The sequence below is a fragment of the Ambystoma mexicanum genome, chromosome 10 (assembly GCF_040938575.1).
Source record: "Ambystoma mexicanum isolate Mex_15411 chromosome 10, UKY_AmexF1_1, whole genome shotgun sequence".
Lineage (NCBI taxonomy): Eukaryota > Metazoa > Chordata > Amphibia > Caudata > Ambystomatidae > Ambystoma > Ambystoma mexicanum.
The window spans coordinates 1,234,323,554-1,234,351,243 of record NC_090932.1 but is presented as its reverse complement, the minus strand read 5'-3'; the positions used below and the strand labels follow the sequence as shown (position 1 = coordinate 1,234,351,243).

Genomic DNA, 27,690 nt, shown 5'->3' with positions numbered 1-27,690 from the left:
GGGTATGAATAGTGCAAGTTTGGTAAAGTAATCCACCACTACCCATATTGTGTTAAAACCCTGTTCTAATGGCAATTCAACCACAAAATCCATAGAAATCATGTACCAGGGTTTATGGGGAATAGGTAGTCGCTGCATTAATCCCTTGGGTTTGCCAGGTTGATTTTTACACTGAGCCCATACAGAACATGAATTGACGTAGTCAATCACGTCCCCAGACATGGAAGGCCACCAACACCATCGACGTAATAGTTCTGTAGTTTTCTTTTGACCCGGATGAGCTGCCATTATTGAGTCATGCCCCCAACGCATGGCCCTAGAACGGGTGTCCTCAGTAGGTAGATACAGGAGCCCTTGCCTAAATGGAAGGCCCTTCTGGACATCCAAGTTCAATGAAACCACTTCCTGCGGATGTTGAGATACCCACTCCTGTAGCTCGTGTTTCAATGAAGACTGAGCGTAACAACTGCACACTACGTGCTTTGCCACCAACGGATGTGGTTCCAAATTGACTTTGTCTTTACCAAGACGTGATAATGCGTCAGCCTTAAATACTTCTCATGAAGGACGGTAAGTGATCTGAAAATCAAACTTGGTAAAGAAAGCATGCCATCTGGCTTGGCGTGCGGTTAGACATTTCATGGTTTTGAAAGCTTGTAGATTACGATGATCTGAATATACGGTCACCGGATGTTTGGCTCCCAATAGATGGTGACGCCACTCTTGTAGTGTGTCTTTGATCGCTAGGAGTTCTCGCTACGTGACCGTGTAATTACGCTCGTATGGATTCAGCTTCCTAGAAAAAAAAGCAACAGGGTGCTCCTCATTACTGTCTAGGCAGATTTGAGAAAGAATGGCCCCAATTGCAACGTTAGAAGCGTCTGCTTCTACGTAAAAAGGAAGATCAATGTCCGGATGTTGCAAAACCGGGGCGGTAGTAAAAGCCTCCTTTAGTGCATCGAAGGACCTCTGTGCGTCCTTGTTCCAGGCAAAGGACAATTTGGAGCTGGTGAGAGCCGTTAAAGGAGCTACCGTCTGAGAGAAGGATTTAATAAAGCAATGGTAGAAATTGGCGAATCCTAAGAAGGATTGCAATGCTTTGGTATTGGTAGAAATGGGCCAGTTCAGAATGGCCTTGACTTTGGAGTTACTCATACGAACTCCCGTGCTTGTGATGTCATAACCTTGGAACTCAACCACCTGAGAGTGAAAAACACACTTTTCATCTTTCAAAAACAGCTTGTGCTCCCTTAACCTTTGTAGTACTTGGGAGACATGATGTATATGCTCCTGATATGAAGTGGAGTATATGAGGATATCATCCAAATAAATGACAACAAACCGGTCCAAAATATCCTGAAAAATGTCATTCATAAAAAACTGAAAAGTAGCAGGAGCATTACATAAGCCGAACGGCATAACAAGGTACTCATAAAGTCCATACCGATTCTTGACAGCCGTTTTCCATTCGTCTCCTTTGCGAATGCGTACCAAATTATATGCCCCACGGAGGTCTAGTTTCGTGAAAATGACTGCTGAACCCAATTGATCTAACAAGACACTGTTTAACGGCAAAGGATAGTGATTTTTACTGTGATGTCATTTATAGCTCTGTAGTCAATACAGGTCTAAGATCACCCTCATTTTTCGGGACAAAAAATAAAGGAGAGGCAGCTGGAGACTGCGAAGGACGAATGAATACCATCTTAAGCGCTTTATCAATGTATTCTTTGAGGACTGCATCTTCCTGTTGAGTCAAGGAATAGACTCTTCCTGTTGGAACCTTAGATCCGGGTAATAGCTCTATGGGACAATCATAAGGACGATGAGGTGGTAGATTTTCAGCCATACCCTTGTCGAATACATCAGCAAAGGCATTGTATTCCTGTGGTACTGGAATGTCAGGTGCAGACACCGCTCCTATAGTAAAGGCGATGTCGAGTAAAGAAGCAACAGATGAATCCCTGACCAATTCTGCTTCTTTAAAACAATTTTCATTGCAAAATGATAAAGGATATTGTATTTGACCTGTTGTCCAATCAATCAATGGATTGTGTTGAGTCAGCCAAGAAATACCCAGAATCAACTTATACTGAGGTGCTGCAATAACGTCAAAAACTATTTCTTCCGTATGTCCATTGCATTGAACCAACGTTATTGGAATAGTTTCTTTAGTGACCAGACCTGAAACAAGAATAGAACCATCAACAGTATTGGTGGAAGGAATGGTTTCTTTTCCGAGCATTTCTGCGAGCATCTATTTGTATAATAAGGTCCAGGAGTTCTGTAAATCCTGCAGGTACCACTGGAACAGTAGAAAGGGCATCTTTAAGATCCTCAGAAAGGCCTTTGTAAAAGACAGCCACTTTCTTCTCCTCGGGCCAACTAGTTTTAGCAGTTAACTGATTGAATCTGGCCAAATAGGACACGGGGGTTGGTTTCTTGCTGAGGACTCAGCAATTCCAGATCATTGGCTTGTGTAGCATATCGCATGTCGAATACCTTGCTCATGGCTTCTAATAAGGCGTCACAGTCATATAATAACGGACTGTTGTTTTCTAACAGTGGATTGGCCCATGCAGCAGCTGTGCCACCCAAGTATGATAGAACAAATGTCGCCTTGGTTGTTAAATCAGGAAATAAGCTAGGCCGACACAGAAAATGTAAGCGGCACTGATTAACAAATGTACGATATGCTTTAGGGTCGCCAGTAAATCTCTCAGGAAGAGCAAGGGGAAATTGCGTAGGCATCAGCACTTGTACTGACTCCCGTGGTGGTAGAGACGAACCTGAACTGGAAGCCCTGGCTGCCGGAACTTCACCTCCCTGAGTAGAGGAAGTATACATTGCGTCTTGTAGAACGTCCATGCGGTGACGCAATGAATCCTGAGCAGTGATAATTTCATTGCGTAGATCAGCTATAAACCGCGTAAGGGCTTCCAGGGGGTCTACTAACTCCATTGCTATGGCTTCTGATTCTGAAATGCTACCCTTGAATCAACTTGACCAAGTAATACACCAAAAAGGATACAGGTGGAATAGCATGAAATGATACAGTATGACTCTGAAATCTTCTTCTTGACCTTCACTTTAGTATCCTCAAAGCAAAAACCTTCCCTTGATTTCACCCACTGTCCGATAATTAAACACGGTCAGAGCGAGGAATCAATTGAAAGGGTGAGTAACAAGGCACACTCTCCAATCTGTATACAAAAAAATAAATGAGGTAATTAACTATATGATTTAATTCCTCTTTAAGATCCCACTATCGCTACACTAACCTGTAGGAGTAGTTTGTAGAGTTGAGGCGAACAGAAGCTCCAAATGATTCCAAAATAAAAAACAATGACAAGGAAACGAAGGTTAGTAGGAAACTTATCCCGGACAGAACGAGGGTCGGTCTAGAGCCGGGTAGGTGCACTCAGGTTAGCGTCCTTAGTTCTGTGCACAAAACAAAACCCAAAACAATCCTGGCATCTCCAGCAAGGGTAGTCGGCAAATCCTCTGGATTGAAAGTTTGTTAACACCCTTTGTAACTTTTTAGAAATTAAGATTCTGGCCTCTCAATCTTCACACAGTCAATAACATTCACCCTTAATGTTACTTGAAAAGAATCATTCCCAACCGGGATAGAACTGAAGAGTTTAGTAATAATGGAAGTTATAGAGTCACTTCCTCCACTTTGAAAGTAACGTCAGCACACAGGAACAGACATATGTTAGGTACTTGACTTACTGTAGAAACCATCCGGTACTGAATAGAAGCAACCCCGGATTGGAGCAGACAGACAACACCTGCGCGAGGGGCGGTCAGACAACACCTCCGCGAGGGTTCGCGGTCCACCGATAGGTAGCACAACTCAGCGAGGGGGCGCGGACAACTGCAGGCGTCTTCCGCGAGGCATCTCCACGAGGAAATGCAGAGAACTGCAGGCGAATTCCACGAGGCAACTCTGCAAGGAAACGCAGAGAACTGCAGGTGAATTCCGCGAGGTGGAATTGTCTTTGGACTTCCTTCTCATGAACGAAGGTCCGGAAATGGATTGGAACCAGAATGCCTAAGGAAATCAGGCTAGACGCGGTCCGAACGTAATCCGACCGCCAACGAGTAACAAGGTAACAGCAACAATCAGAAGCGCTTGGCGCTTAGAGGAAAGGACCTAAATACGTGCCGAAGCATGTGACTGATGCTCAGAGTGGTCATGTGACCTTAGGAGCTGAAATGCAGTGGCGTTTCGTGGGGAGTTTGGAAAATAGACTCCACTTGTTGTAGAACGGTCTTGCTGTCGTTCTAAAGGCATATGGGCTCCTGCTACCATATGCAGCAGGTGAGTGAAGCGTGACAGGCGGCTGGTAAACACAAAGATACATCAAAAGACATATCAGGATGCCCGGAAGGGCGAGATTGGCCCAGGAATACATCAAAAGAGACGCCAGAACGCCCGAAAGAGCGGCAGGACTTTACAGAGAGTCCCCAGCCTTTGTCTACGACTCTCAGTGAAAAATCTCGACGTTCTAGGATACAGGATCCTCTAGAGGAACCCTTTCCCCCTTTAGATATCTATGGGTCATCAACATGGACTAGGTAGATTTATGAGGGTTGTATGAACAGGCTAGAAATTATTGTAGATTTTTCGGAGAGGTTCACTCCAAAAAGGCCTTGTGAGGAGATCACTTATGATTTACCCACAATAACTAAATACCAGAGGACCTCAGACCCTCTCCATGAGGAGGTCTTCGACCTATCAGACCTTGAAAAGGTTCCTCTTGACCCATATGAACAGGAGGATGACCTTTTCGATGATCCTCGGATTGGGGAATTGACCAACCAGTTGGTGAGAACCCACCTTGGCTATCCCCGACCCCTACCCTGGACCCAGATGCCATTTGCCTTGACTCTCCCTCGTCTCCCCCTCTGCGTCAGGCCTCCCCTGTGGACGACCAAATGGCGTTTAATGCCATTCTTAGGAAAGTGGCTGAGCACTTCCAAATAGCCATGCAGGAGGCAGTGGTGGACTCAGATTTTGTGTCGGACGTTTCAAAAGAAAAGCCTCCGGCTAGCCAAGCTATTCCCCTTCTCAATTCCATCAAGAGGCGCATCACCCCCTCTTTATTGACACCCTCTCAAACCAGAGCTGTTAATCCTAGGGTGGAGAAACTTTTTCAACCCTTCCCAAACGATCCCCTATATATCAGGGGTCATGCCACACCAGATTCTCTGGTGGTCACAACGACGAGGAAGAGGGCGGGGGTCTCCTTGTCTATAGGTGAGTTGCCACCAGACAAAGAGTGTAAAAATGTATATGCTTTGGGAAAAAGAATGACCACTGCTGCGGCTTACTCCATGCGCATAGCAAATAATACCACACTCTTGGCTAGTTATTCGGATGTCCAGTGGAACCTACTGCAGGAGGGTCTGCAGGAAGTCACAGAACCAGTGCGCTCTCGCCTATTAGCAATCGTGTTGGAGGGCAAACAAGTCAATCACAACATCCTCAAGTATACCTTGGATGCTGCTGAAATAGCTTGTTGTACCCTGGCACAAGGTACCCTTTTAAAGCGCCATACCTGGTTGAGGAACTCCAGGTTCAAACCTGAGCCTCAAGCGTCATATAACAGACCTGTGGAAGATTCCAATCTGTTTGGAAAGGCAGTTGACGAGCCGCTAGAGACCACAAAAAAGGAACATGAGACCCTCATATCTTTGAACCAGATTACTCAAAGACCTTTTCAACAAAGAGGGGGAAGTTCTTGTCGGTCCTTTCACGGGCAATCCTATCAACGTTCCCCACATAATGAGAATGGCTCAGGGAACAATTGGTCTTCGGGACAAGGTTCTAACACCCCCAGTTCTTATCCTCCCAGAGGACAACGTTGGGGAAAGCGAAGGGGTCATAATTCCACCCCTAGAGGCTCCCTGGCCTCTGGTCAAAAATTACTCTCGAACCCGGGCCCCCTCCCATGCCTCCCCGGTCAGGGGAAGCGTAACATCATTCCTGCATGGGAGGGGATCACATCGGACCAGTGGGTGCTGAAGACTGTCACCCATGGGTACTGTATCAAGTTCAGCCGGCCACCTTGGTACAGACCTCCAAGATCCAGTTGCCTGACACCGGAGCACCTCAAGATCCTACTACAGGAGGTCAAGATCCTGCAGGAAAAGGGCACTATCAAAGTCGTCCCCGTTCTACAGGTAAACAAGGGTATTTATTCAGTATACTTCCTTGTACCTAAAAAGGATCTAACCATGCGCCCTGTTCTATACTTGCGCCCAGCGAACAAGTTTGTCAAACCTCAAATGTTTCATATGGTGACGCTGCAAGAAGTAATTCCTCTTCTCATGAAGGTGGTTTACATGGCAACATTGGACATGAAAGATGCATATTTCAATGTTGTTGGGACACAGCCTAAGGTTCATGATAGAGGGCAAGCACTATCAGTTCAAAGTCCTTCCTGTCGGCATTGCCTCAGCCCCAAGGGTATTTACGAAGGTACTGGCAGTGGCAGCGGCTCACCTGCGCAGGCAATCCATCCCAGTTTATCCTTACCTCGACGACTGGCTCATAATAGTGGACTCCTACGAAACATGCCTAGCAAATACTCAAAGGACGTTCGACCTTTTATTCAGTCTGTGCTTCTCCATAAACGAGAAGAAATACAGCCTCGACCCCAGCCAAGTCAAGCAGTTTGTAGGGGTTCTTATTCAGACAGAAGGCAGTCTTGTTTTCCCCTCCAACGAGAGGTTTCAAAACATGCTGTTTCAAATCCCTCAGTATGTAGCTGGTCGCGAGGTGATGGTACGTAAGGCCATGTGACTGTTAGGTATGATGACGTCGTGCATTTACTTGGATCCTTACACACATTTGCGCATGCAACCCATGCAAGTGTGGCTAAACAGCCAATGGTCACACGGGTAAGTACAAGAGTTATAAATCACAATTAATTCTGAGTGTGGAGAGGGAAGAGGCTCAGTCATGTAGGCTGATTATAAACATCATATTTTAATATTTATCAAAACCATCATAATAGCATAAAAATATTTATTACATTCACACCATAACATCATAAAATACATTTAAATGTATATCCATATAAACAAGTTATCCACAATTGTCAAAAGAATGGAAATGGACATAGGAATGACCTAACATTTAATGACAAATGTAATGCAAATCCATGAGTGTTAACAGCTCATGAAACCTATCTTCCACACTTCCATAATAGTGTCTGTAGCTAGTGGTTAAATATATAAACATCGTATTAAAGATTTACTCAACTACTTAGTGTGAAACACATAGCTTTCGAAGGTTGTTTTTCTCATGTTTTAGAGTTCCAAGAATGTAGTTCCTTTATTTTGCCACAACACCAAACCATCCTTTTGTGTAGAAAACAAACTTGGCTATTAACCATGAAAGCACTTGAGCTAGTTCTGGCTTTACAGCCAACAGCTCTATGCATTTAGAAACGTGTAGTTTATTTGTCCTCATATGTAATACACAACAACAGCGGGTTGAAGCATCAGTACTGGTAAAGGCAAAAGCTTTGCTCTTTGGTATCTATTAGATAGGTGTTTGCCAGGCACTTCCATCACAAGCCCAGGTACCCACAATGTTCATCTCCCGTTGCCATGGTAGTACCTGGCAAATGCCTATCCCATGCATACACAAAGGAAAAAAACTTGTTTCCTTTGGCAATGCTTGTTAAGTAGGTTAGGACTATGAAATATGATTACTGATACCTTACAATTAGGTAATGTTTTGAAAGGCACTGTCTTAATTGTGCGTATTCTGTGTGTGCCAAAAATCAGTCTCTACTGAGATAATTTTGTACGAATCTGGCCAGCGGCGTGTCCAGACTCTTCACTGTGGTGGCCCAAGTGGGGCACTCCCTGGACACACCTATTACATTACAAAGATGTGCATCCAACACACACAGAGTACCTGCTTCTTAGCTTGGTTGCAAGCATCCATGGAAAGTAAGAAGTGGTGGCTCCTCTTATTCCAACATACTGCATTCCGAACGCAGTGCATTCCACATGTGCACCATCACTGCCCCCAAGCCTGGGGGCAAACGGTGATGTTTGCGATGCAACAGAATGGCAGCAGAGTTGCTGACCCAGCCAGCGAGGCTGCTCAGGGACGCCCACTTCTGCATTTCCAAAGGGCATTATATCACACTGTATGTGTGTGAGCGAGGGTATGGGTGTTTGTGTTTCAGCACTGGGGCATAATGGCCGACGGAAAATCACGTAGGCCAGAGATTCACATATTTCCTGTGCAGGGTATACCTTCCAATATTTTTGTTAAGCGACCATATGCTCCACTAAAGTACTTTAGTAATCGCAAATGCAGGACCGCACTTAAATGGGGCTGAAAAGAAACATGATAGCAGTCCTTGGGACACATACCCTCAGTTTGCTGATGAATGCCCCCGCCTCCTCCACGGACAGGTTGCCCCGCTGCTTCATGATGTGCTGTATGCTCTTCAAGACGTCGCCCGCCATGGTGACATCCCCGCAGACATAGATGTGCCCCCCTTGATCTTTGACCGCCTTGTACACCACCTCAGAGAGCTGCTCCCGCAGCACGTCCTGCACGTATTTCTGGAGGGGAGAAAGGAGGCATATGTTAACATAGCCAGGCTGGAGGCTTCATCGCGCGGTCAATGGAGCAGCAGGCCTGCCGCACAGAACATGCTGTGTGAACCCTGAGGTGTCTCAATCCACTCACAGCATTTTCTGAAGTCAGCAAAAAGAGACCGCATTTATTTCCTCAATAGCACGACCAATTTCTTGCTGAGAAATAACTCCCCAATGAGAATTGACAGCTCATGATACGGGACATCACTCACAGCGCTTTATAATTTACATCCAATTCCCAAGGATATCATTAGTGGAAAAAGATACATGCCCCACAGCACCCATTAGTTCATTGCCAGCATGATATAACACATCTTATGACATCAGAGACGCCCAGCCTCACAGAATCATTTTCAGCTGACCTCTTACTATATAAGAACTGCTACTCGTATTGCATATTAACTTCTACCCTATGGAAGATCATGTTTTGGGTATCCCAAATGACAGAAAAAAGCATCATTTTGCCTTGTTTTTACAAGAGCTTGTCTCTTCATTCACCTTAGATTTTTTTTTATCAGTTCTGATAATAAATGCCAACAAGTATAAAAATGTGTAAATAAAATCCCCACAATTGGGAAGCATTGCTCGTTCCTCCATCCAGTGTCCAGCCTCTCCAATGCTATACGGGTAGTAGACAAAAACCTGAGACATTAATCAGTCAATATCAGGCAATCGTCATGAGGGGTAGTCACAATCTGCCATTGTACTAGGGCAGGAGGGAAAAATCACAATATAGGCTACTTACTAGCAAGCACAAATCTGGGACAGCAAGCAAATTATCAATCTTGACTACTTTAATGAGACTATCATAAGCCTGGGGCAGGAAGGTAAACTGAAATGTTGCGCACTGCTCATGAAATCGCTACTGAGATGGACAAAGTAAAGTCACAATCTTAGATACTAAGAAGACGATAGCTATTGAGGACAGGAAGTAACATCAAAATCTCTCATACTGTTCATCCAATCGCTAATGTGGAGCTCAAATGCTAGTTACAATCTTAGGTGCTAGTGAGACACTCAATTATGAACAGTGGGAAGGAAAATCACAATCTACCGGACTATTATAGCATTCACGCCCCGGCTGGGGAGCGTCCATGGGCTTTAACGGCCCACCAGCCCGCGCTTTGGTAGGCCTGAGTGAAGCGAGGGCCTCAACTCAGGCTGTGGGCCTTTAAAGCCCATGTCTGCCCCCCAGCCAGGGTGTGAAAGCTATTTGCATCCCGGGATTTACCAGGGTGCGGATAGTTTTCTTTTTTTCCCCATCTGACGGGAGATCAGCTCATCGCAAGCCCAATCGCCCGCCAGAGAAAAAGAATGCAAAAAAATGGCCGCCGCCATTGAAATGGAAAAGGGACTACATCCCTTTACAGATGACGGCAGCCATTGAAAACATGTTCCAAAATGTTCAGTGGCAGCGGCCAGATGGGGGGAGCTGAGGGACCAAAGCACAAGGCTAGAAGAAAAAAAAAAAAGAAATAAAGTGCCAGCCTGGGAAAGGGCCTCCAGTGGCTGGGACAGTGGGTGGCGATTATGTATTCTCGCCTGCTAGTCCAGCCACCTGATTGGTTGGATCACCCTGCCTGGGCGTGAATAAGGCAATCTCTAATGAAGGGCGGGAGGGAAAGTCACACTCTTTGATACTGAAGTGATAATTAATAATGAGGGCAGGAGGGAAAAAGAAATCAGCAACACTGTTCAGAAAATGGTTAACCAGGTGTAGGAGGAAAAGTACGATTAAGATAATCAGATACATTAATCAGAGTCTCTCTAATGACGAGAGAAAAACAACCTGGTGTACTGATCAGGAATTTGCTAACAAGAGGCAGGAAGGAAAATCACAATATGTGTTATTACTGAGGCAATTTCTGATTTCAGTAAGGAAAATACAAATCTGGGATACTTATGAGAGATTCGCTAATGAGAGACGGGGGTGAAAGTCAATCCTATCTGCAGTATTTTAAACTAGTCCCACACCAGCACCAAGTAGGACAATCACACTTTTCTGGAATTACCAGGCAATCGCAAAGGATTGGCAAGTAAGAAAGTAAAATTCTGCAGCACTATTCTGCAATCAGTAATGAGGAACAGGAAGAAAAATCACAATCTGTAATATTATTTGGAAATTGCAAAGGAGGTGAGGAAGGAAAATTGCTAACCAAGATACTAATAAGACCATCTACATCAAGGGGCAGGACAGAAAATCACAGTTAACAGTTTCCAGTCAGACAATTTCTAACCAGGTATACTGTGAAAATGCTTTCTGAAAAATGCTTTCCTCAATACCATCTTCATCAATTACATCAACCTAAAAAATAGTGAACAAAGAGAGAAGGGTTAAAATAACATTGAGGAAGGGCGACAGGAAAAGGTTGTAGGCAGTGTGTTACCGGAGGGATGCTGGACATTTTTTTAAAAAAAATAATTTTTCACATGACCTCATTGAGAAAGATTTCTTTCAAAAAGCTGTTTTCACACAGAACAAAAGGGGCAGAAAGAAACAGTGCAACCTTGGAGGGACTATTTGGGTAACCACTGACCGGCCACAGAAGGACAAATCGCTTTCTGGGACACTAATGGAGGAACCGCTAAAGAGGGTCAGGAAACAAAATGAGAACCTCACTTGCGCACAACTGGTCGTGGATGAAGAGGTCATTACGGTCCTCTCTAGTGTAGACTGCGTGTTCTTGAGGGAATGACAATGCACAGAAGATGTTGAGTGTAAGTCACAATGATTGTCAACAACTCGCTCTTCTGATGTTTCTGCTTACAAGTCCCCATAGCAACCCTATGCCCCACTTCACGTGAATCCTCTTTTGGGCCCACTAATTCAGACATCTTTGGGTCAGTTTCAAATCTCCCATTCTTCTGTAACAGCAGCCTCCAAGTCCACTCCTCAAAAGCCAAATCCACTCTAAGGTTTCAGGAGATGTACACAAAAAAACATCTGAAGTGAGTGAATATAGTGTTATTTACACAGTCAGCGGTTTTCCTGAAAACCTGGCATGGTTGTGACTCTTAAGTACTGCAATGTGCGGCCAATGAGCTACACAATGTAATTGTTGCCAGAAAATCTACTACTCCTAGTCAGAAAAAGCTAGAGAGGAATTCAATTTCTGAGTCCTTGTGTGTGGCGATCGGTAAGGCAGCGAAGCCGCCCAATGAGTTTGTTAAAACAGTACTGCAATCCAAGGCTGATCATATTTGGGAAATTATAGTCTCCTGGCAGCTTTAAATACATTTACCATAAGCATCTTATGATATTGGTTTTTGCAAAATGGCTAATTAAATTGATTTATATCAAATGGAAATTGCATTCAGGGGACCACAAACGTTAGCACGTATGTGCTGTTGAGTACTTTGCATGCAATTTAAACATTTTGGCGATCATTTCTGATGGGCGGTACATTGAATGTAGGTATATAAATTGGAGGTCATGCTTTTTGCTCCCATTTAAAGCCCTACCCCGTTTCCAAGGCTTTGGAGAGAAGCAAAGTGGAGTTAGTAGCTCTGCTTTGCTTTCCTCCTACCTCTTGGGACATCCCCAGATTTTACGCCTCCATGAGATTTTCATGAAGGCGGAAAACCACTGAATTCCTATAAATTACGCCTTACTATTTACCAGGTCTAAATGCAGGTGGCTTCCATAGGAATCCATTATAAAGCACCAGCTGCAAAGCGTCATTTGAAGGGAGCGACTTTTTCACAAAGCAGAGAGTAAAAATGAAGAGTAAAGATGATTTCGCCTCGATTTACTCTTCACAATTACAAGTCGCTTTGTGAGTAATTAAAATTGCATGCAGGCCACCCAGCAGCACATACGTGCAAATGTTAGTATGCCCTGCATGCAATTTGCATTTTTTACAAAGGGAACTCCCCTACAAGGTTTACTGGAAAACTGAAGAGTAAAACCAGGCGAAATCGCATTTACTGTTCAATTTTTCATCCTCGTTTTGCAAAAAAGTAAACAATGCCTGTAAATTACACTTTTCAGGTTCTTTTCCTAACGGATTCCTATGGAATGCTCCTGCTGATTATCAGGTGCTAATCTGAGGCAGATTCCTTAAGAATCCATGTGTTATACTCCTGCATGCAAATCTCATGCAGGCGTAAAATGTCATGCACTTCCGAAGACAGAGTAAGGCACACATCAGACATGCAAACTCCACTTTGTGCCCCTCCTATGCCTTGGAAGGGGATACAAATGAGCTGGAGGGCAACATGAAGACATACAAGCACTACACCTTCCTTTTAAGTTTTCATTTTCCACTCCACTCATTTCAAAATGGCCTCCGATGAGAGTTATCATAACAGCTGTGTTGCCCAGAAATCCAGGACCTTCTGAAATGTTCCCAGGGTCCTACATTTTCTCGTGCGTAATTGATTAGCTGCTTATTTGGGCTTGTAGTCCAAAACATCTGGAGGGCCACAAAATGATTAGTCGTAATCTATATCAAGTCACTGACATCAATCATCGAGTGCCTTGGCCTATGCCACAAAAACCACACTTGTGACAAACAGTTGCATACATCAGTCTTGCAGAATACCTTCAATCATTTTAGTCCCTGCTACACAACCGAGATATGGACTGAAAGCTGGTAACAATGACGGCAGTGTGCATGTCCACTGCTCCAAGAGACCATTAACTTTAGGGTGCTACATCCAAAATAGAACAATTCACAACGTGTTAGTATTTCTTCTATTTTTTCTTTAATTTGATTTTCATGATATTGTTGTCAAAACATTCTTTTGAACAGCTTCCGGGGTGTTGCTAGGTCTGGAATAAATCTAGGGCTATGCTAATGTCGGGACTGTCGGGTCTCGGGGTTGGATAGCCTTTTGGTTGTGGCCCCTGAGCTTCTATCCAGAGCTACAACCAGAAGGCCCGGGGCTATAGCCCCCTCGGCCCCCCACGAACGCCCCTGACAGCTTCACTTAACATCATGTTAATTCTATGGCGACATTATGCGTAGCAGTCACAGCATGTACATATTTCGATCAACCGTGATCGTCATCAGGTGGATGGAAGAGCCTGCAGAGCTGTGCTTTCTTTTCTGTGGAGAAATGCCTTTACGAACGTGGACAGATTCCAGTCAGCTGTCAGACTATTCACTCACTTCACTTTTCAATTTGCACGCGCTCTGTGTTACACAAACATTATGACGTACGTCCAAGAACATTTAAAATGATGACACACAACGGAAAACAAAGCACAGCTCTGCAGGCTCCTCCCAGCCACCTGATGACGATCACGGTTGATCGAAATATGTACATGCTGTGACTGCTACGCATAATTTATGTCGTGGCTGCTACGCACAATGTCGCCATACAATTAACATGATAAGTGAAGCTGTTAAAAAAAAAATTTTTGATAAGAAATATGAAAACCAAATCAAATTTAAGTTAGAAAAAATGCTAACACGTTGCGAATTGCGTTATGTTTTGGGTGTAGCACCCTAAAGTTAATGATCTCATCGACCAGTGAACAGGCCCGCTGTCTCTTTCTAGAATTCACGACAGGGAAATACGATTGAGACCTGGCATGTAAGATTTTTACGTTTTCTGAATAAGAAGTGCTACTGAAACTCTTGGAAGTACAATTAAGGCAGTGCAGCCAACTCTGCCAAGGTATATGTGTAAGTCTTGAATCCACTCTGCATGGTTAGAGGACACGACAACTTCAATGGATGTTGGCCAGACTCTGTCAGCTGAAACAACTAAAACGTGTTTGTGGGCCTCCAAAATGATGGGGTTCGTTGTGGTGACCAGCCTAACCGAGTCAGAGAGCGCATGGACATCACAATGCAGCAAAAGAGGATTCTGTTGCTTAGACTATGAGAGACATCTTGCATAGTGTCTACTAGGATTTATAGTCAAGGGATTTCATTACATCGGCTACATAAGACATTCCTCATGACACCAATTTACATGTAACTTGAATGAGATTCCACCCGTTATGGCAACCGTGGTAACAACATTGATCACAGTGGAAGAAATATCCATTGCATCACATAAGAACATATAATTTGAACGAGACCCCATTGCTCGCACTGTTAAAGGTTGCAATCGTAGTGACCATTTACATAAAACTAGTTAAAAGATCTCTACCGGATTACTATGAGTAATCACTTGCTGTTACTACTAACACACTCGCTGGTGTGTTTGGAAGATGCAGTGTTTGCACATCCTATACCAACCAGACATTTCTGACAGCTCTGAAAACATTTGTTAACTTCAAAAACTGCACTTGATTCCAAAATCATAGGATGTGTCCCAGTCCCCACCATGCGATATCACACATGGATCCTGTGGCCCTAAATCCAACCACAGAGCACATTAAATTGTAACCAGTGGAGGGTGGCTTTTCACCTTTGGTTTGTCCGGCTCCCGGGAGTAGGCTGTGTACAACTCCTTAAACACTCCTTTGTTTTTTGCAAGAATGGCCTCCTCTTTGTAAATGTGATCGATCTTGGATTCCCGGCATCCGAAGACCAGGATCATGGGACATGGTTTCATCCCTGTGGGCAAAAAGAGAGAGTTTCATTAAATATATGGGTGCTTATGGACGTGATCAGGCAAACGTTTGAAAGACAAGAAGGGCTCGGGTCGGGCAGATGCAGTCATATGTCAACCTACCTATTTACCTTTCAAAACCACAAGCCTTTGAGGAAAACATGTTATGGAGTCTTCAAACCTCAGTCTCGAGAGCCAAGCGAAATGAATGGTTCAGGATATGCAGAGAAAATAAAATCCAATATATTGAAGCTACATGGGGGGGTTCTTTACATAATCAGTGGTGGACCTTACTAAAAGACCCCCGGAGGCTAGTCCACCTCTAGGAAACACAATTAAGAAGAACCCAAAACAAAATAACTACACTGAAAGAGAACATTTATCTGCAAGTGAAGCTGAAGTAAATCTATACATGTCTGCAGAGAGAAGAGTGAAAGACCTGAGGTAATCATTCAGGAAGTGAACATGGAAAGCAACGCAACATTACGGAACAAGCATGACTAGGGCAAAGGCACAGTTTTAAAACAAGATTTATTAAGAATCTTCTTTCTCTAACGATCTCCTTTACCATAAGCAGAACAGATTTTGTCCAGCTGATCGGAGCACCTTTGAAAGTAAGAGCCCCCGGATCGCTATATCTGCGGTGTGGTGTCGATTTAATGTCACATGAGGCAAATCCTACTCCAGCCAACAAAGCTACAGGGTTGTACATGAACTAGCTATTATGCAATTCATTGTTGGGTTTTAATTCATTGCATTGTGATCTTGGATTTTGTTCTATGCGATAGATCAGATTATCCCTGAGAATCTAAATTGGCTGCAACATGCTTTCTCACCATGCCCTGCTTTTTTGCTAATGTAACACGTGTTCTAAACAGTTTGCCACTCTGTCGAGAACATGGTAACTGCACTGCTCTGTAAATAGCGCCGCCATCTTTGAATAGGGAATTCTGCTAATGCTACTTCTCAGGCTGAAGATAAGAACAGTAGACTACTGCATACATCATCCATGTAAAAACTTTAGATCAACTCATGATGATAGATCTAACAAATATGATTATGTGCTGTTGATGTCTGTTACCAAGTAGATGTCATGAACCTTAGTAATATCTAGAACTGGAAACCTTGACAGTGGAGGTTTGCCTTCTCAGAGGGTATTCACATATTAATAATTAACACACACTGCTCTAGAAAATCAGTGTTTGTATTCCACTGGCTAGTGTTGATGCCGCAACCCTTTTCCATGTTAGGTCTTAATGCTCAGCATAAGAGAGGGGAATTTCATGTATTTATTGGACATTTGTATGGCGCCTATACACAAGTGTTTCCAGGCACCACAAGACAAGATTGAGGTGGTGGAGGTGGGTAGGGGGGTGGCGGGCGGAACAAGGGAATCATGAACGTAGAACAAAAAATGGTTATATTGGCCAGCCTTAGGAATCCTACCATGCAAGTGCTTGAGAAAGTGGTAAGTGCAGGGGGTGAGAGGGTAGAGGGAGAAGTGCAGGACTGGAGTGCACCAGGGAAGGGGGCAGGGAAGGGCTGGGCGGGCCAAGGTGGCAAGTGCCAGGGGAAAAGGGGGAAAGGAAGGATAAGTGCGTCGGGCAGGGAGGACCAAGTTGGGCTAGCCCGTGAAAGGGAGTCCGAAGGCAAGTGCTGGTAAAGGATGCAGGGGGGCTGGTGGGGGTTGGTCTGGACCCTGTATGACTCTGAAGGGACCAGTCCCCAGTTGCAGCAGCAGAGGGGGAGTTAGCACGCGAGGGGGAGAGGGAAGGAAGAGGAGAAAAGGAAAGTCTTGGAAAGTTTCCAGGACTTTAGAAGATCTGGCTTAAGTCAGAGAGGGGAAGGGAGGCCGTTCCAGAGGGAGGAGGTGAAGGTAAGTAAACATATGCCCCATTCTTTGCTATGCCATAGGGGCCATTTTGTGAAAGTAGTCTAGCTTTCTTCTCAATCAAGCGTGCACCCACCTTTGTGCTGTATGTCAAAGAGTCGCTGCTCCCAAAAACTCCGAAATGGTGCGATTCCAGTACCTGGACCAATTAGGATGCAGGGAACATGTGGGTCTTTTGGCATGTGGAAGCTGGCCGCCCTGGATAAAGCGAAATAGATATTCAGGAAAAGGATTTCTGCAAGTGAAGCAATGGACTAGAGAGGCAATGACAGCACTTCAAGGTCTATTCTTTGCATTAGCATATGGAGATAATTAATGCCCCCCCCCCCAGCTAATCACAATGTTCAGAGAGCAGTCAATAACTACTGGCATTGACTGCATTCTGAACATCCTGTCATCAGAAGCAGACAGGGAAACAATAATCCAAATTCCAGACAAGATTGTTTTCTACAAGACACTTCCTCTATAAAAAGGCCCTTTTTTGGTGCAACATGATGTTTAACACACAAAAGAGAAAGCTAAAACATTGGAAAATGCTTTAAATTTCTTATAGAGAAACGGTTTACTTTTAAATGACACCTGATGCATGTTCATGTGCAACCTGTTCCAGCTAAACCAAGTTCCAATTAAAATATTTACGAAGCAACATTTTATTAAAATACTACAGAATAAAACCACATTTAATTTACTAATTCAGTTTGTCTATTTATTTTACTCACAATGTAAGTAAAATGTTTTATTTCAATACCAAAACGCCAACACATGTTTTTCTACTGCCACCATATGCTAATAGCTTTGTAGGTGTAGAGAAACCCGCCAATGCTCACACCAGACAAAATACAACCCACTAAGCAAAAAGGCCCAGCACACCTCTTGCAACGAGAACAAAACTTATTCTCATAAAAAAGACAAATGCGCGCCAGCAAACAACTCTGCTGCCACGGAGCGCTCTGGCAAAAACAGCATAAGCAGACACACTCGAACTGCACAACTCCCAGTGGCTCTAGCCTATGCGGGAGTTCAGCGTCATCAGTGATGTACATCACATAGGTTGCAAATCTAGGGAGCTGGTTGGTGCGACCCTATGCACATATAGCCTGCTCTATAGGGCATACCAGGCAATTGGTCCCAGCATCTTCTGTTCATCTTCTTCCACATGGGGATCTTCTTCTGTCGTCATCAGATAGAAAAACATTCATTGGGATTTGGGTTTTCAAAACATTTACTCCTAAATCTACAGTGCACCTGTTACCAATGACATGAGCGAGGTGGCTACTTTAGAGGTCACAATAACTTCCTACCCCAGCTCCTTTCCCAGACACGTCAAGATCTCCACGTCCTTCCCACCCATGCCATAAATGTGTTACTTTACCCCCAGGCACCTCGCAACACAAATCACACAGTCCACTAGTGGGGGCTGACTGCCCCTGTTCTCCGATCTTCTTGATCGATTGATCACTTTACAGCCTTACGGCCAGGGGTCTTGGGCTGGTTGGGGTACTGGAATGTTTGTGTCAGGGGCTTGGGGGTCTCGGGCCACTATAACTTATACATTTGAACTGGCGAAGGCCTAAAGCCCTCACCTCCCTTCTTGTGTGATACCTCTTCAATGATCCATCCTGGCCCTCTCGTGGCCTTGCAGGGCACATTCTTTCTGAGTTACATGTTCTACTGATAAAGCTTAGGAAGAGGCTGTGTGTGTGTCTTCAAGCAATGAACCTTCTGCAGGGCGGCTGGGCTGGGAGCAAAGAACACGCATCCACCCTTCTAACCCTCTGGACTAACTGAGGATGCAAGCATAGTCGTAGCACTAGGACTCAACTTCCAAATGGCATCTACCTTTTAAAATGGAGTTTCATTATACACATTATGCTACCATTGAAATCTGCTATATTTCTACTACAATCAACTTCTATGGGTGACTCCCCTCCCCCCTCCATTCTCCTTCTACAATCGCATTTTGCGAAATCGCTGAGGGGCCTGAAACTTCTGCACCTCCTTCCCAAAATATGCCTCAGGAGAGATCATTATTGCATGGGATAATGACACTTTGCCAATAACCTGGTGGTGGGTTATTATCCCTCGATAACAACCCCACCCTCAGTCGATAAGGCTATATTAAAGGCATTGATAACCTCTAACTGTAGATGCTCTATTTATTATACTAGCACAGTTGTTTTTAGTGCCAGGTGTTACGATTAGTGTTACATGGTATTTCTAAGTCATTTGCTACTAGCCTGTTTTTCTGTAGATTTATGGGAGGTTTTATTGTAAGAGTATTGTGTAATTTTAAAATGCATATGACTGGGACTATTCCTCTCTGATTGCAGTTAGAGCTCTGCTGTATTCGGACCACTAGGCATACAACATATCCTTAATTGCTATTCAACACTGCTTACAGCAGACACACTCTCACTGCACTACAACTGCCAGTGGCTCTAGCCTATGCGGGAGTTCAGTGTCATCAGCCGGGGCCCAAAAAGCACAACGGACATCGTAATTTATTACTGGTTCGTGACTCAGCCATCTTGGACTGGGGCACTTCCCGCCACACATTGGACTTGGGTCAGGCTGACTTAAGTTCAGACAACCAAGTTATTGTTGCAAGTATATCAATGGCTCAATGTTCCAAATGTCAGAACAGTTCTGCTCTTCGATAGTTGCTTCTGTAATTCACAAGTATATGCCGCTTGAAAAAGCTGATGCCATCGAGGCCAATCTTCTCGATAGCAGACTTGCCGTCAGAGAGTAATGCTATACGTTTGGAGGCTCTGGTGGCCAACGACCCGAAGAGGCCCAGAATGTTAGACATATTTTTAATATCTAGCTGACATTCCCGCATGTTAATACTTTTTAATTGGCTTCCTCTGCAGATTGGCTCTTGGCAACATACCGTAAAGCATGTGCAAATTCACAGCCCATAGTGAAGGGAACCTCGGTCTCCTGGCATGTAACAACCAAACAAATGCTCTATCGGGAGCTGAGCTATTTAATGTTACCCTACAAAACAGGACCAAACAAATCCAATAATAGAAATAACACCCGATCCGATTGTATTGTATGGTAATTTATAAAGCGCGGCACAGACCCAAAAGCATCAGGGTGCTGATGATGGAAAAACCACCAGAGAGGAGAGGGAACGTCCCAAGTTAGAACAAACAAGTTCGAAGCTGCTTGCGAAAAGTAGAAGAGGACTGGATGCTCCAGACATGCAGGGGCAGGGCATTCCACAAAATCGGCGCCAGCACCGAAAAGGATCTGCCTTCCACATGTGAGTGTTGGAACCGCGGAACAGTCAGCAGAAGCTGGTTAGTCGACCGAAGATCTCTCTTTGGTGGGTAGAGAGATAACTTCGACTGAAGAAACTTAGCACCCACGGAGTGGATAGCGCGGTGAACCGTACAGAGGACCTTAAACTTCACCTGAGTTCTAACGAGTTGGTCACGGCTCAGAGCCTGACAGAGCAAGGCCATTAACGATGGGCTCTGGTGCTGTTACCACCTGGTCCGATGGGGATCTGGACCACCTCTGTGCAAACAATGATATCTGTTTGGTTCTTGCAAAAATGTTAGACTCTGGCACAGGTGGCAGATATGTAATTTCTAAGACCTATGGCTGAGTGGTGACCCACTAAATCTCCTTATGACTCCTGCTCTACCAGACTCCTAGAGGAACTCTGATCAAGCTTAATAGCAGATTGATTCTGAATTATAATCTACTCCTTTAGTTGGAATAGTCCCCGACCCTCCTAAACGGCAGCACTCACTCCTCTGTGTAAAAAGCCTAACCTGCACCCCATATCCTTGGAAAATTCCCACCCCATCTTGCAGCTTCTAAGCTTCTAAGCTCCGGGAGGCACTGGTAACATCTCAGTTACAGACTTTCTGAAACTGCCAGACGCCCTGACAGGTAGGCTTTTGGTTATTACGAAATATGGATTCTATAGTATTAGCAGCACTGTCTGATCTTTAAGTCTGGATAGACACAGGGGAATATGCACTCTCACCCTCCTACAACTCTCTGCAAAATTTGACACTGTGGACCATGACATCCTTTTGGAGCGTCTCTTTAAGATGGGTCTGCGAGATAGGGGCCTGTGATTGGGTCAAATCTTACTTTCAATTGGTTGAGAAGGCCATCGCATGTGGACTACTGCAGGGTCCTTCCCTATGCCCACTTCTGTTCAATCTGTATATGAAAGCACTGGCAGATGTAATCCATGGCTTTGCCGCTTTGAAATGACCTATTACATGTATGCAGATAAAACTCTGATAATACTTCACCTTGGAAATGTTGAACACAATCTATCTCCCTGCTTCAAACTTTGTATGGAGCTTATGAGAGACTGGGTGATTGCCTTCAGTTAATTGCTAAAAAACAAACTGAAAATCTCATCTGTAAAAACAAGGCAAGCCGGCAGATCGACATCTATGGTCCCATCTTCTACTATTCCGACCTGGTGTTACAGCTTTTGACCTGTATTGTTAGGGCCCTGCCTTGTGCAAATACTGAATGCTCTTCTGAATGAAGGTTTCAGTCTTCGACTCAATTTCCCTGTGTACACCCAGAATCGTTAAACCCATCATTCGTTCTCTTCCGCAATCTAAATAAATGGTTCACCCCATCATCCTAGAAGCCAGAAGCATCTGTAAACCGCTTGAATAGAGAAACATTGTATGCAGCAGAGGGGCCTTAAAACACCATCTGCACGAAGCAATCAATCTTATCACACCCAGGTCATCAACAATTCTGCAAGCAGCACCATCTTGCTCTTTAATACCTTTGAACCCCTAATGAATTAAACAAAATGGGATCTCTGAACAAAATACACCTTTCGAGAGCTTTGGAACAATGCCATGACTTATCCAGAAAAGTCTGAAATGTCTGATGTAAGCCTGATAAAGCGCCAGTACCAATGTTTATTTCTTGATTGAACATTTGGAAGGCACCTATACAGCAGAAAGTGTTTCTATGCACCACAAGACTAAGGGGGAGGGGAACAGAGGAGGATAACCAACAATAAATGGTGCTACTAGGCCTTGGGACATTTAAATATGTCCCACCATGCACCCCAAATCACTGACTTTCCAAGTTGCCCTTCACCTTTGACCCCTTTTCCTGAATTTATATCTAAAACAAGCAAATACGTTGTTCATTTGGGCTCTCGGGCGTAACCCTGCCCTGCAACCATCTCTATTCTTGTTTCTGATATCCCGGAAACTCATCATCATCATCAAAAGATCCTTCGAGAAAGGCTCCTTCCCCAGTGGATCAAATATGCAATTATGATACCACTCATCAAGAAGCCTCAGCCAAAGAGCAGATGTATCAACTTCTATCCCACTGCCGACATTTCTCGCATTGCAAACCACTCAATTCACCCCTTTAAACGTGAGAATTCATTCTCGACTATAAACCAATTAAAAACAAACTTTTTGTCCCTTGTATTTGCATTTAACCTTATAAGGGGTACATCTACTGCCAACTTGCAGAGAATACAGAGATACAAAAATGCAATCAGGCTTGGTCCCACCCCAAAAGGGGCAGTCCAGCCGGAACTGCTAGGTCACAATCCTTGTGCACGAGACAACAAGCATCCTCAGATACGTTTCGGCCACATTGGGTGTTGTCATTTTATTTAGCCAGGATGCTATGCGCGTGCTAAGGAAAATGCAAAATATAGTATGGAATCCACCATGTATATCAGCAATAGAAGAGGTTGTCACTTTATATAGTCAATTGACCATAAACAGGCTTGGATGCAAACCAAAACTAATGTGCAAGCTTCTTCGCAGAAATAAATTAAAATAATTAAAATTATAACTTATATATATATTTAGAAAAGTAATAGGTTCTTGTTTATTGATACATTCTATAAACAAATAATGTGCACAAACATGGGGCAGCCATTGTCTTTATTTGCCAATGTATCCATTGGCGAATTACTGCCAGAACATATCTAAAGAACTGGCAAAAACATGTTATGGACCAGATTTAATAATGATATTCTTCATATATGGAAGGGGACCAGCAAAGAAATGTATCACTAAAAAGATTGGTTAAATAACAAATTTAAAATGCACACACTCACAGTATGGAAAGTATTGCTTCTTAGAACAATAGTTTATAAGATTAGAAACTCTTCATTTCAAGTCTTTCATGGCGAGATGGACATTGCCAGAAAAACTAAATGTACTGCTGAGAGAATTTTACGGTATCAAACAGAGCAGTAGCAACTTCGAAACTTTTGAAATTAAAGCTCACAAAACATCAGTAAGGTCCCAACAGAGAGAATAAATACCGGTGTCCGGTCAAAGGATCGAATCAAAAGGATCAAACGACTTTTTGTTCGAATCCAATTTTATTTATTTATATATTTTTTAAGTTTAGTGTACATAAAAAGTTATTTATAAAAAGAAAACGTGGGGTTGGGGGGGAACCCATAAAAAGGCATTCGAGCCTTTTGTTTTGGAACCTTTGACCTACAACCGATAAACCCCAACCACTCTACACTCTGCGTAAACTAAGGCACGCAATATGTCCCGAGAAAATCTACTCTAACCCAAATAGAGAGCCACATAATCCTCACTGGCATGTGTTATTAATTAGAAGCAGAGTTGTAACACTAGATGTGTGCAAACAGAGAAATCATGTTCACCAATGCACGCACTTTGATCAGTAGTCTCTGTCCAGGCCATCTCCCTGTCAATGCTCGCTAGTCTCTGTCCAAGTCATCTCCCTGTCAATGCTCGCTAGTCTCTGTCCAAGTCATCTCCCTGTCAATGTTTGCTAGTCTCTGTCCAAGTCATCTCCCTGTCAATGTTTGCTAGTCTCTGTCCAAGTCATCTCCCTGCCAATGCTTGCTTCCATGTGTCAAGACAACATACAGAGCGCATTTGTACCTTTGCAACTGGCCGAATATCGTCCGAAGGAGGAGCTCCTTCAATGCTGTAGAACTCCATGGCACCAGATGCCACCTAGCAGGCAACAGAATCGCGCCAAGCACCCATTTGCAACAAAAAGCCCATTTGAAGATTGTAAGGGCTTAGTGCAATCCAGACAGAATGAGACTGCCTGACCTTCAAGTTGGAACAAGTCTTCCAAGTACGCCAAATAGGTTTTGGGACAGCATCGGGAGGAATTCATAGCTTATGGGAGAATCTTAAAACATGTTTTAGACCATATAAGGGATGATAGCCAAGAACAACGTTGTCCTTCGGTAAAGAGTGAAAGGTTCAGCAGAGGGCAGTGCTAGAGCAGCATAGATAGTGTAGTTTACTAGCCAATGACCTTAGAAAAAGGCAAGTGATGTCCATGTAGCCATTTTAATGCAAGTAGTTGTTATTTGCTTAAAACGTTTATGAACCAAAACAGATAACACATCATTTAAATTCAAATGAGGGAGGCGGAAGAGCAGGAGATACAAGCTCAGAAGCCAGTCCACATGACCCATAACATCATCTTGAGGAGCAAGGCACTTTCTGGAGCTAAATAGGACTGCAAGTCCAGATCCTGGTGTTGATTGATTATTTATATGTTGCTTTATAAAGTAGTACAGGGTCAAAATAAAATCATAGCAGTGAAAAGAGAAGGCCAGGACATTTACCGCTTGGCCTGGCGGCAGTACTGCAGTGCCTAAACAGAGGAAGGGGAGGGGGCAAGAAAAGCAAACACAGAAAATAGAATGGGCGCTAGGGACATTTACAGCAAGGACTGGATGCCATATTCCAGTTCCTAGCCATAGGATGGGGAGAAGGTGAGAAGGGTGCAGGAGAGAGAAACAAGAAAAGGTGTTAAGGACTTTAGCAGAAAGGTCTGGAGGCTATTTTTCCAGCTCCTAACCATAGAATGGGGAGGATCTGAGAAGGGGGCGAGAGAGAGAAACAAGAAAAGGCGTCGGGGACTTAAGAAGCAAGGTCTGGAGGCTTTTTTCACGTTCCTAGCGATAGGATGGGGAGGATGTGAGAAGGGGCAGGAGAGAGAAACAAGAAAAGGTGTCGGGGACTTAAGCAGCAAGGTCTGGAGGCTATTTTCTGACACATAACAGGTTGGGGAGGAGGTAGTGGAGGACAAAGAGGACAACATAGCTGCAATGGATTTTCAAAACAAGGCCTGGAGGCCACATTCGGTATCAGACCAGAGGATGATGACACGATCAAGGAAGAGGAAGAGAGAAAAAAGTAAGAGTGCAAAGGCTATCGACAGGAAGGACTGGAGGCCACATTCCAAACCATGCAAAGAGAACCGGTAAAGGTAGGGAAAGAGACAGAACAAATTGGGGTAAGGGACATTTATGACAAGGCACAGGGGCCACCTTTGACACTGACCAGAGAATGGGGACAGGATGTAAGAAGGGGAATGTAGAAAATTGGACGTTTGTGGGGCATATTCACTGGAGGACTTGGAGGCCAAATTCTGGTACCTGAAGAATTAGTTAAGAGATAGACCACTATCAAGAGAAGTGCAGGGATTCCTGCAGTTGCTCTATTCTAGTGCAGCTAGTGATGCCGGGGCTGTGGCTTGCCAGAAGAATGAAGGGTGGCACACCATAACTTAGTGTTGAGGAAGACGTTGCTTGGGCATGTTACCCCAGCACACGGCTAGAAGGTGGATTTATATGGACAGTTACCATGTTTTTGAGGCATTGATGTGTCATGTGCATGTGGCGACCATCTTGGTCTGGTGTTCAAGAGTGGTAGTAGGTTAAAAGGGTAAGCCAGGCGACAGGGTGAACGGAGATGCCCAGTTGCAGTGCTTGCCAGCCGCAAGGCATTCTGTGCCCAGCAAACGACAGAGCTGATTCAGCTCTAGAGGCACCCAAGAGGCATAGGCTGTCCATCGATAAAGAAGGTGCCATGGTAGTGAGAGGGTTCCTTTTCTCTCCATCCCCCTCTCTAGCTCATACCCAACCTATATAGAAGTTCAGGCGCCCAGCCCCTCCTGGAAGCTCTTGGGCTTATTCTGGTATCACTGAGCTCTAAACTTTCTAACTTTTGCCACTTTCCAGTCCTAATTGGTCAGCACACCTTGGTCCCCGAGACCCAGATGAGGGGTCTCCCGCAGAGTTGGGAACGAGAAGGAGAGGACCTTGATCTACAGAAAGACACGCCAGAAAGAAGCATGGGGACACTCAAGTCCCCCACCCATCCAAGAATGAGTCACTGAAAAAGGAGGACATATCCGGTGTAGAGATTTTTGGGGTCTCTCATATCCTGGGTCTCTCAAGTGTGGCCAGAGCGCAAGCTAGCACCTTCACCTCTGGGCCTGATGCCTGGTCATACAAAGGAGGCAGCACTCTTAGGCATGCACACCTTTGAAACACTGATGCCATTGCTGCCATGCCAAACACACATGCAGACACCATGGTGCAGCTGCCTGAAGACCAGCCATTGAACTGTACTCATGCCCCATGTACCATGGTGTAGACATGATCAATCGGTATCCAGGGATTTTAATGAACCAAATTCAGAGAGGCAGGTTTTACTGAAACAAAAACACTGACAAAATCACTGATATTAAAGAAAATATATATGGGGGGGTCAGATAAGGGGGTAAAACGATTGGGAAAGGGGATGAGGTGAAGTTAAAATCATAGGAAAACAGGTGGTTTGGGGGGAAACCCCCCAAATAGAAAGAAAATCAAATTCATTGATTTTTTGGGGTGTTTTTTTCAGTAAAACATCCCTCTCTGAAATTATTTATTTTCGCTAAAATCACATAGAAGCGATCAATCATCCATTTTTCATAGTATTCCACCTCCACTGCAAAACCTATCATAGCTCAGAATGTTTTTCCAATGTACATCTTCGTTTTTATGGCTGGAAAATAGTACTGCTGTTTGAAAAGCTGGAGAAACAATCTTTCTGCAGGTTTCCACGCATCCCCACCATTTTGGATCTGATTTCCCGCAGGGAGTGGGATGCGTGGTGGGAAATCTACGTAGTGTGTTTCACCATTCCTTGCAGGGAAACCAACGGCGTCCCTGCCTGTACCAGCATTTTGGCGTGGGTTGAGAGGCTGAGATCCCTAGAGAGTCACCCTCCAATGTGTATGTGTGCCAAGAGCAGGTGGACTCTACAAGGCATCTGTGGTAATGGCAGTCACCACGTGTCTTCATGCCAACCCCCCTTTCTGGCGTCTGCATACCTGCATGCGTGGGGGGTGGCAGAGATTAAAGAACATGAATTACATAAAGGGGATTCAGGTGCGGGAACCTGGGATCAGCCGGGACTATTGTGCCAAAAACTACTTCATGCTGTTCATCATTAAAATCGGGAGGAAGGAGGTGATAATGGTCGTGCTGTTCCACCGTAAAATCTGGGTGGGGGGAGGGCAAGAATGGGGAGTTTTTGGAAGAAATATTCATGCTGGGACTTAGTCTTCCTAGGCCAGAAAGGAAGTCGCCCAGGATAGAAGTTGCTCTTCCCAGATCATAACAAATTCCCTCCATGACGTGGCTCGTCCTTCTGAGGTCAGGAATAATCCATGAATCCCAAGGATGGTCTTTGATGGCACAGCAAACATGCATCCCATTGAGAATGGCATGAAATATGGTACAGGCTGAGTGATTGCAATGGTTGGGCTGTCCATCCTGGCCCATGATGGAGGATCAGGAGTGAAGGGAAGAAAAGGTAGGCCAAGAGAGGAGGAAC

At 44.4% G+C, this 27,690-nt stretch overlaps 1 protein-coding gene across 2 annotated transcripts in view; it reads right to left on the bottom strand.

The window, feature by feature from the left end:
- NOS1 (nitric oxide synthase 1) overlaps positions 1-27,690 on the bottom strand; it is an 833,905-nt gene that overhangs the window by 9,047 nt on the left and 797,168 nt on the right. For both annotated transcript variants that reach the window (XM_069619207.1, XM_069619208.1), the window contains exons 25-27: positions 17,115-17,236; positions 15,004-15,152; positions 8,407-8,601 (exon numbers count right to left, since the gene is read on the bottom strand). In XM_069619207.1, coding sequence (XP_069475308.1) covers positions 8,407-8,601; positions 15,004-15,152; positions 17,115-17,236 — 466 coding nt within the window. The remainder of the gene's footprint in view (positions 1-8,406; positions 8,602-15,003; positions 15,153-17,114; positions 17,237-27,690) is intronic.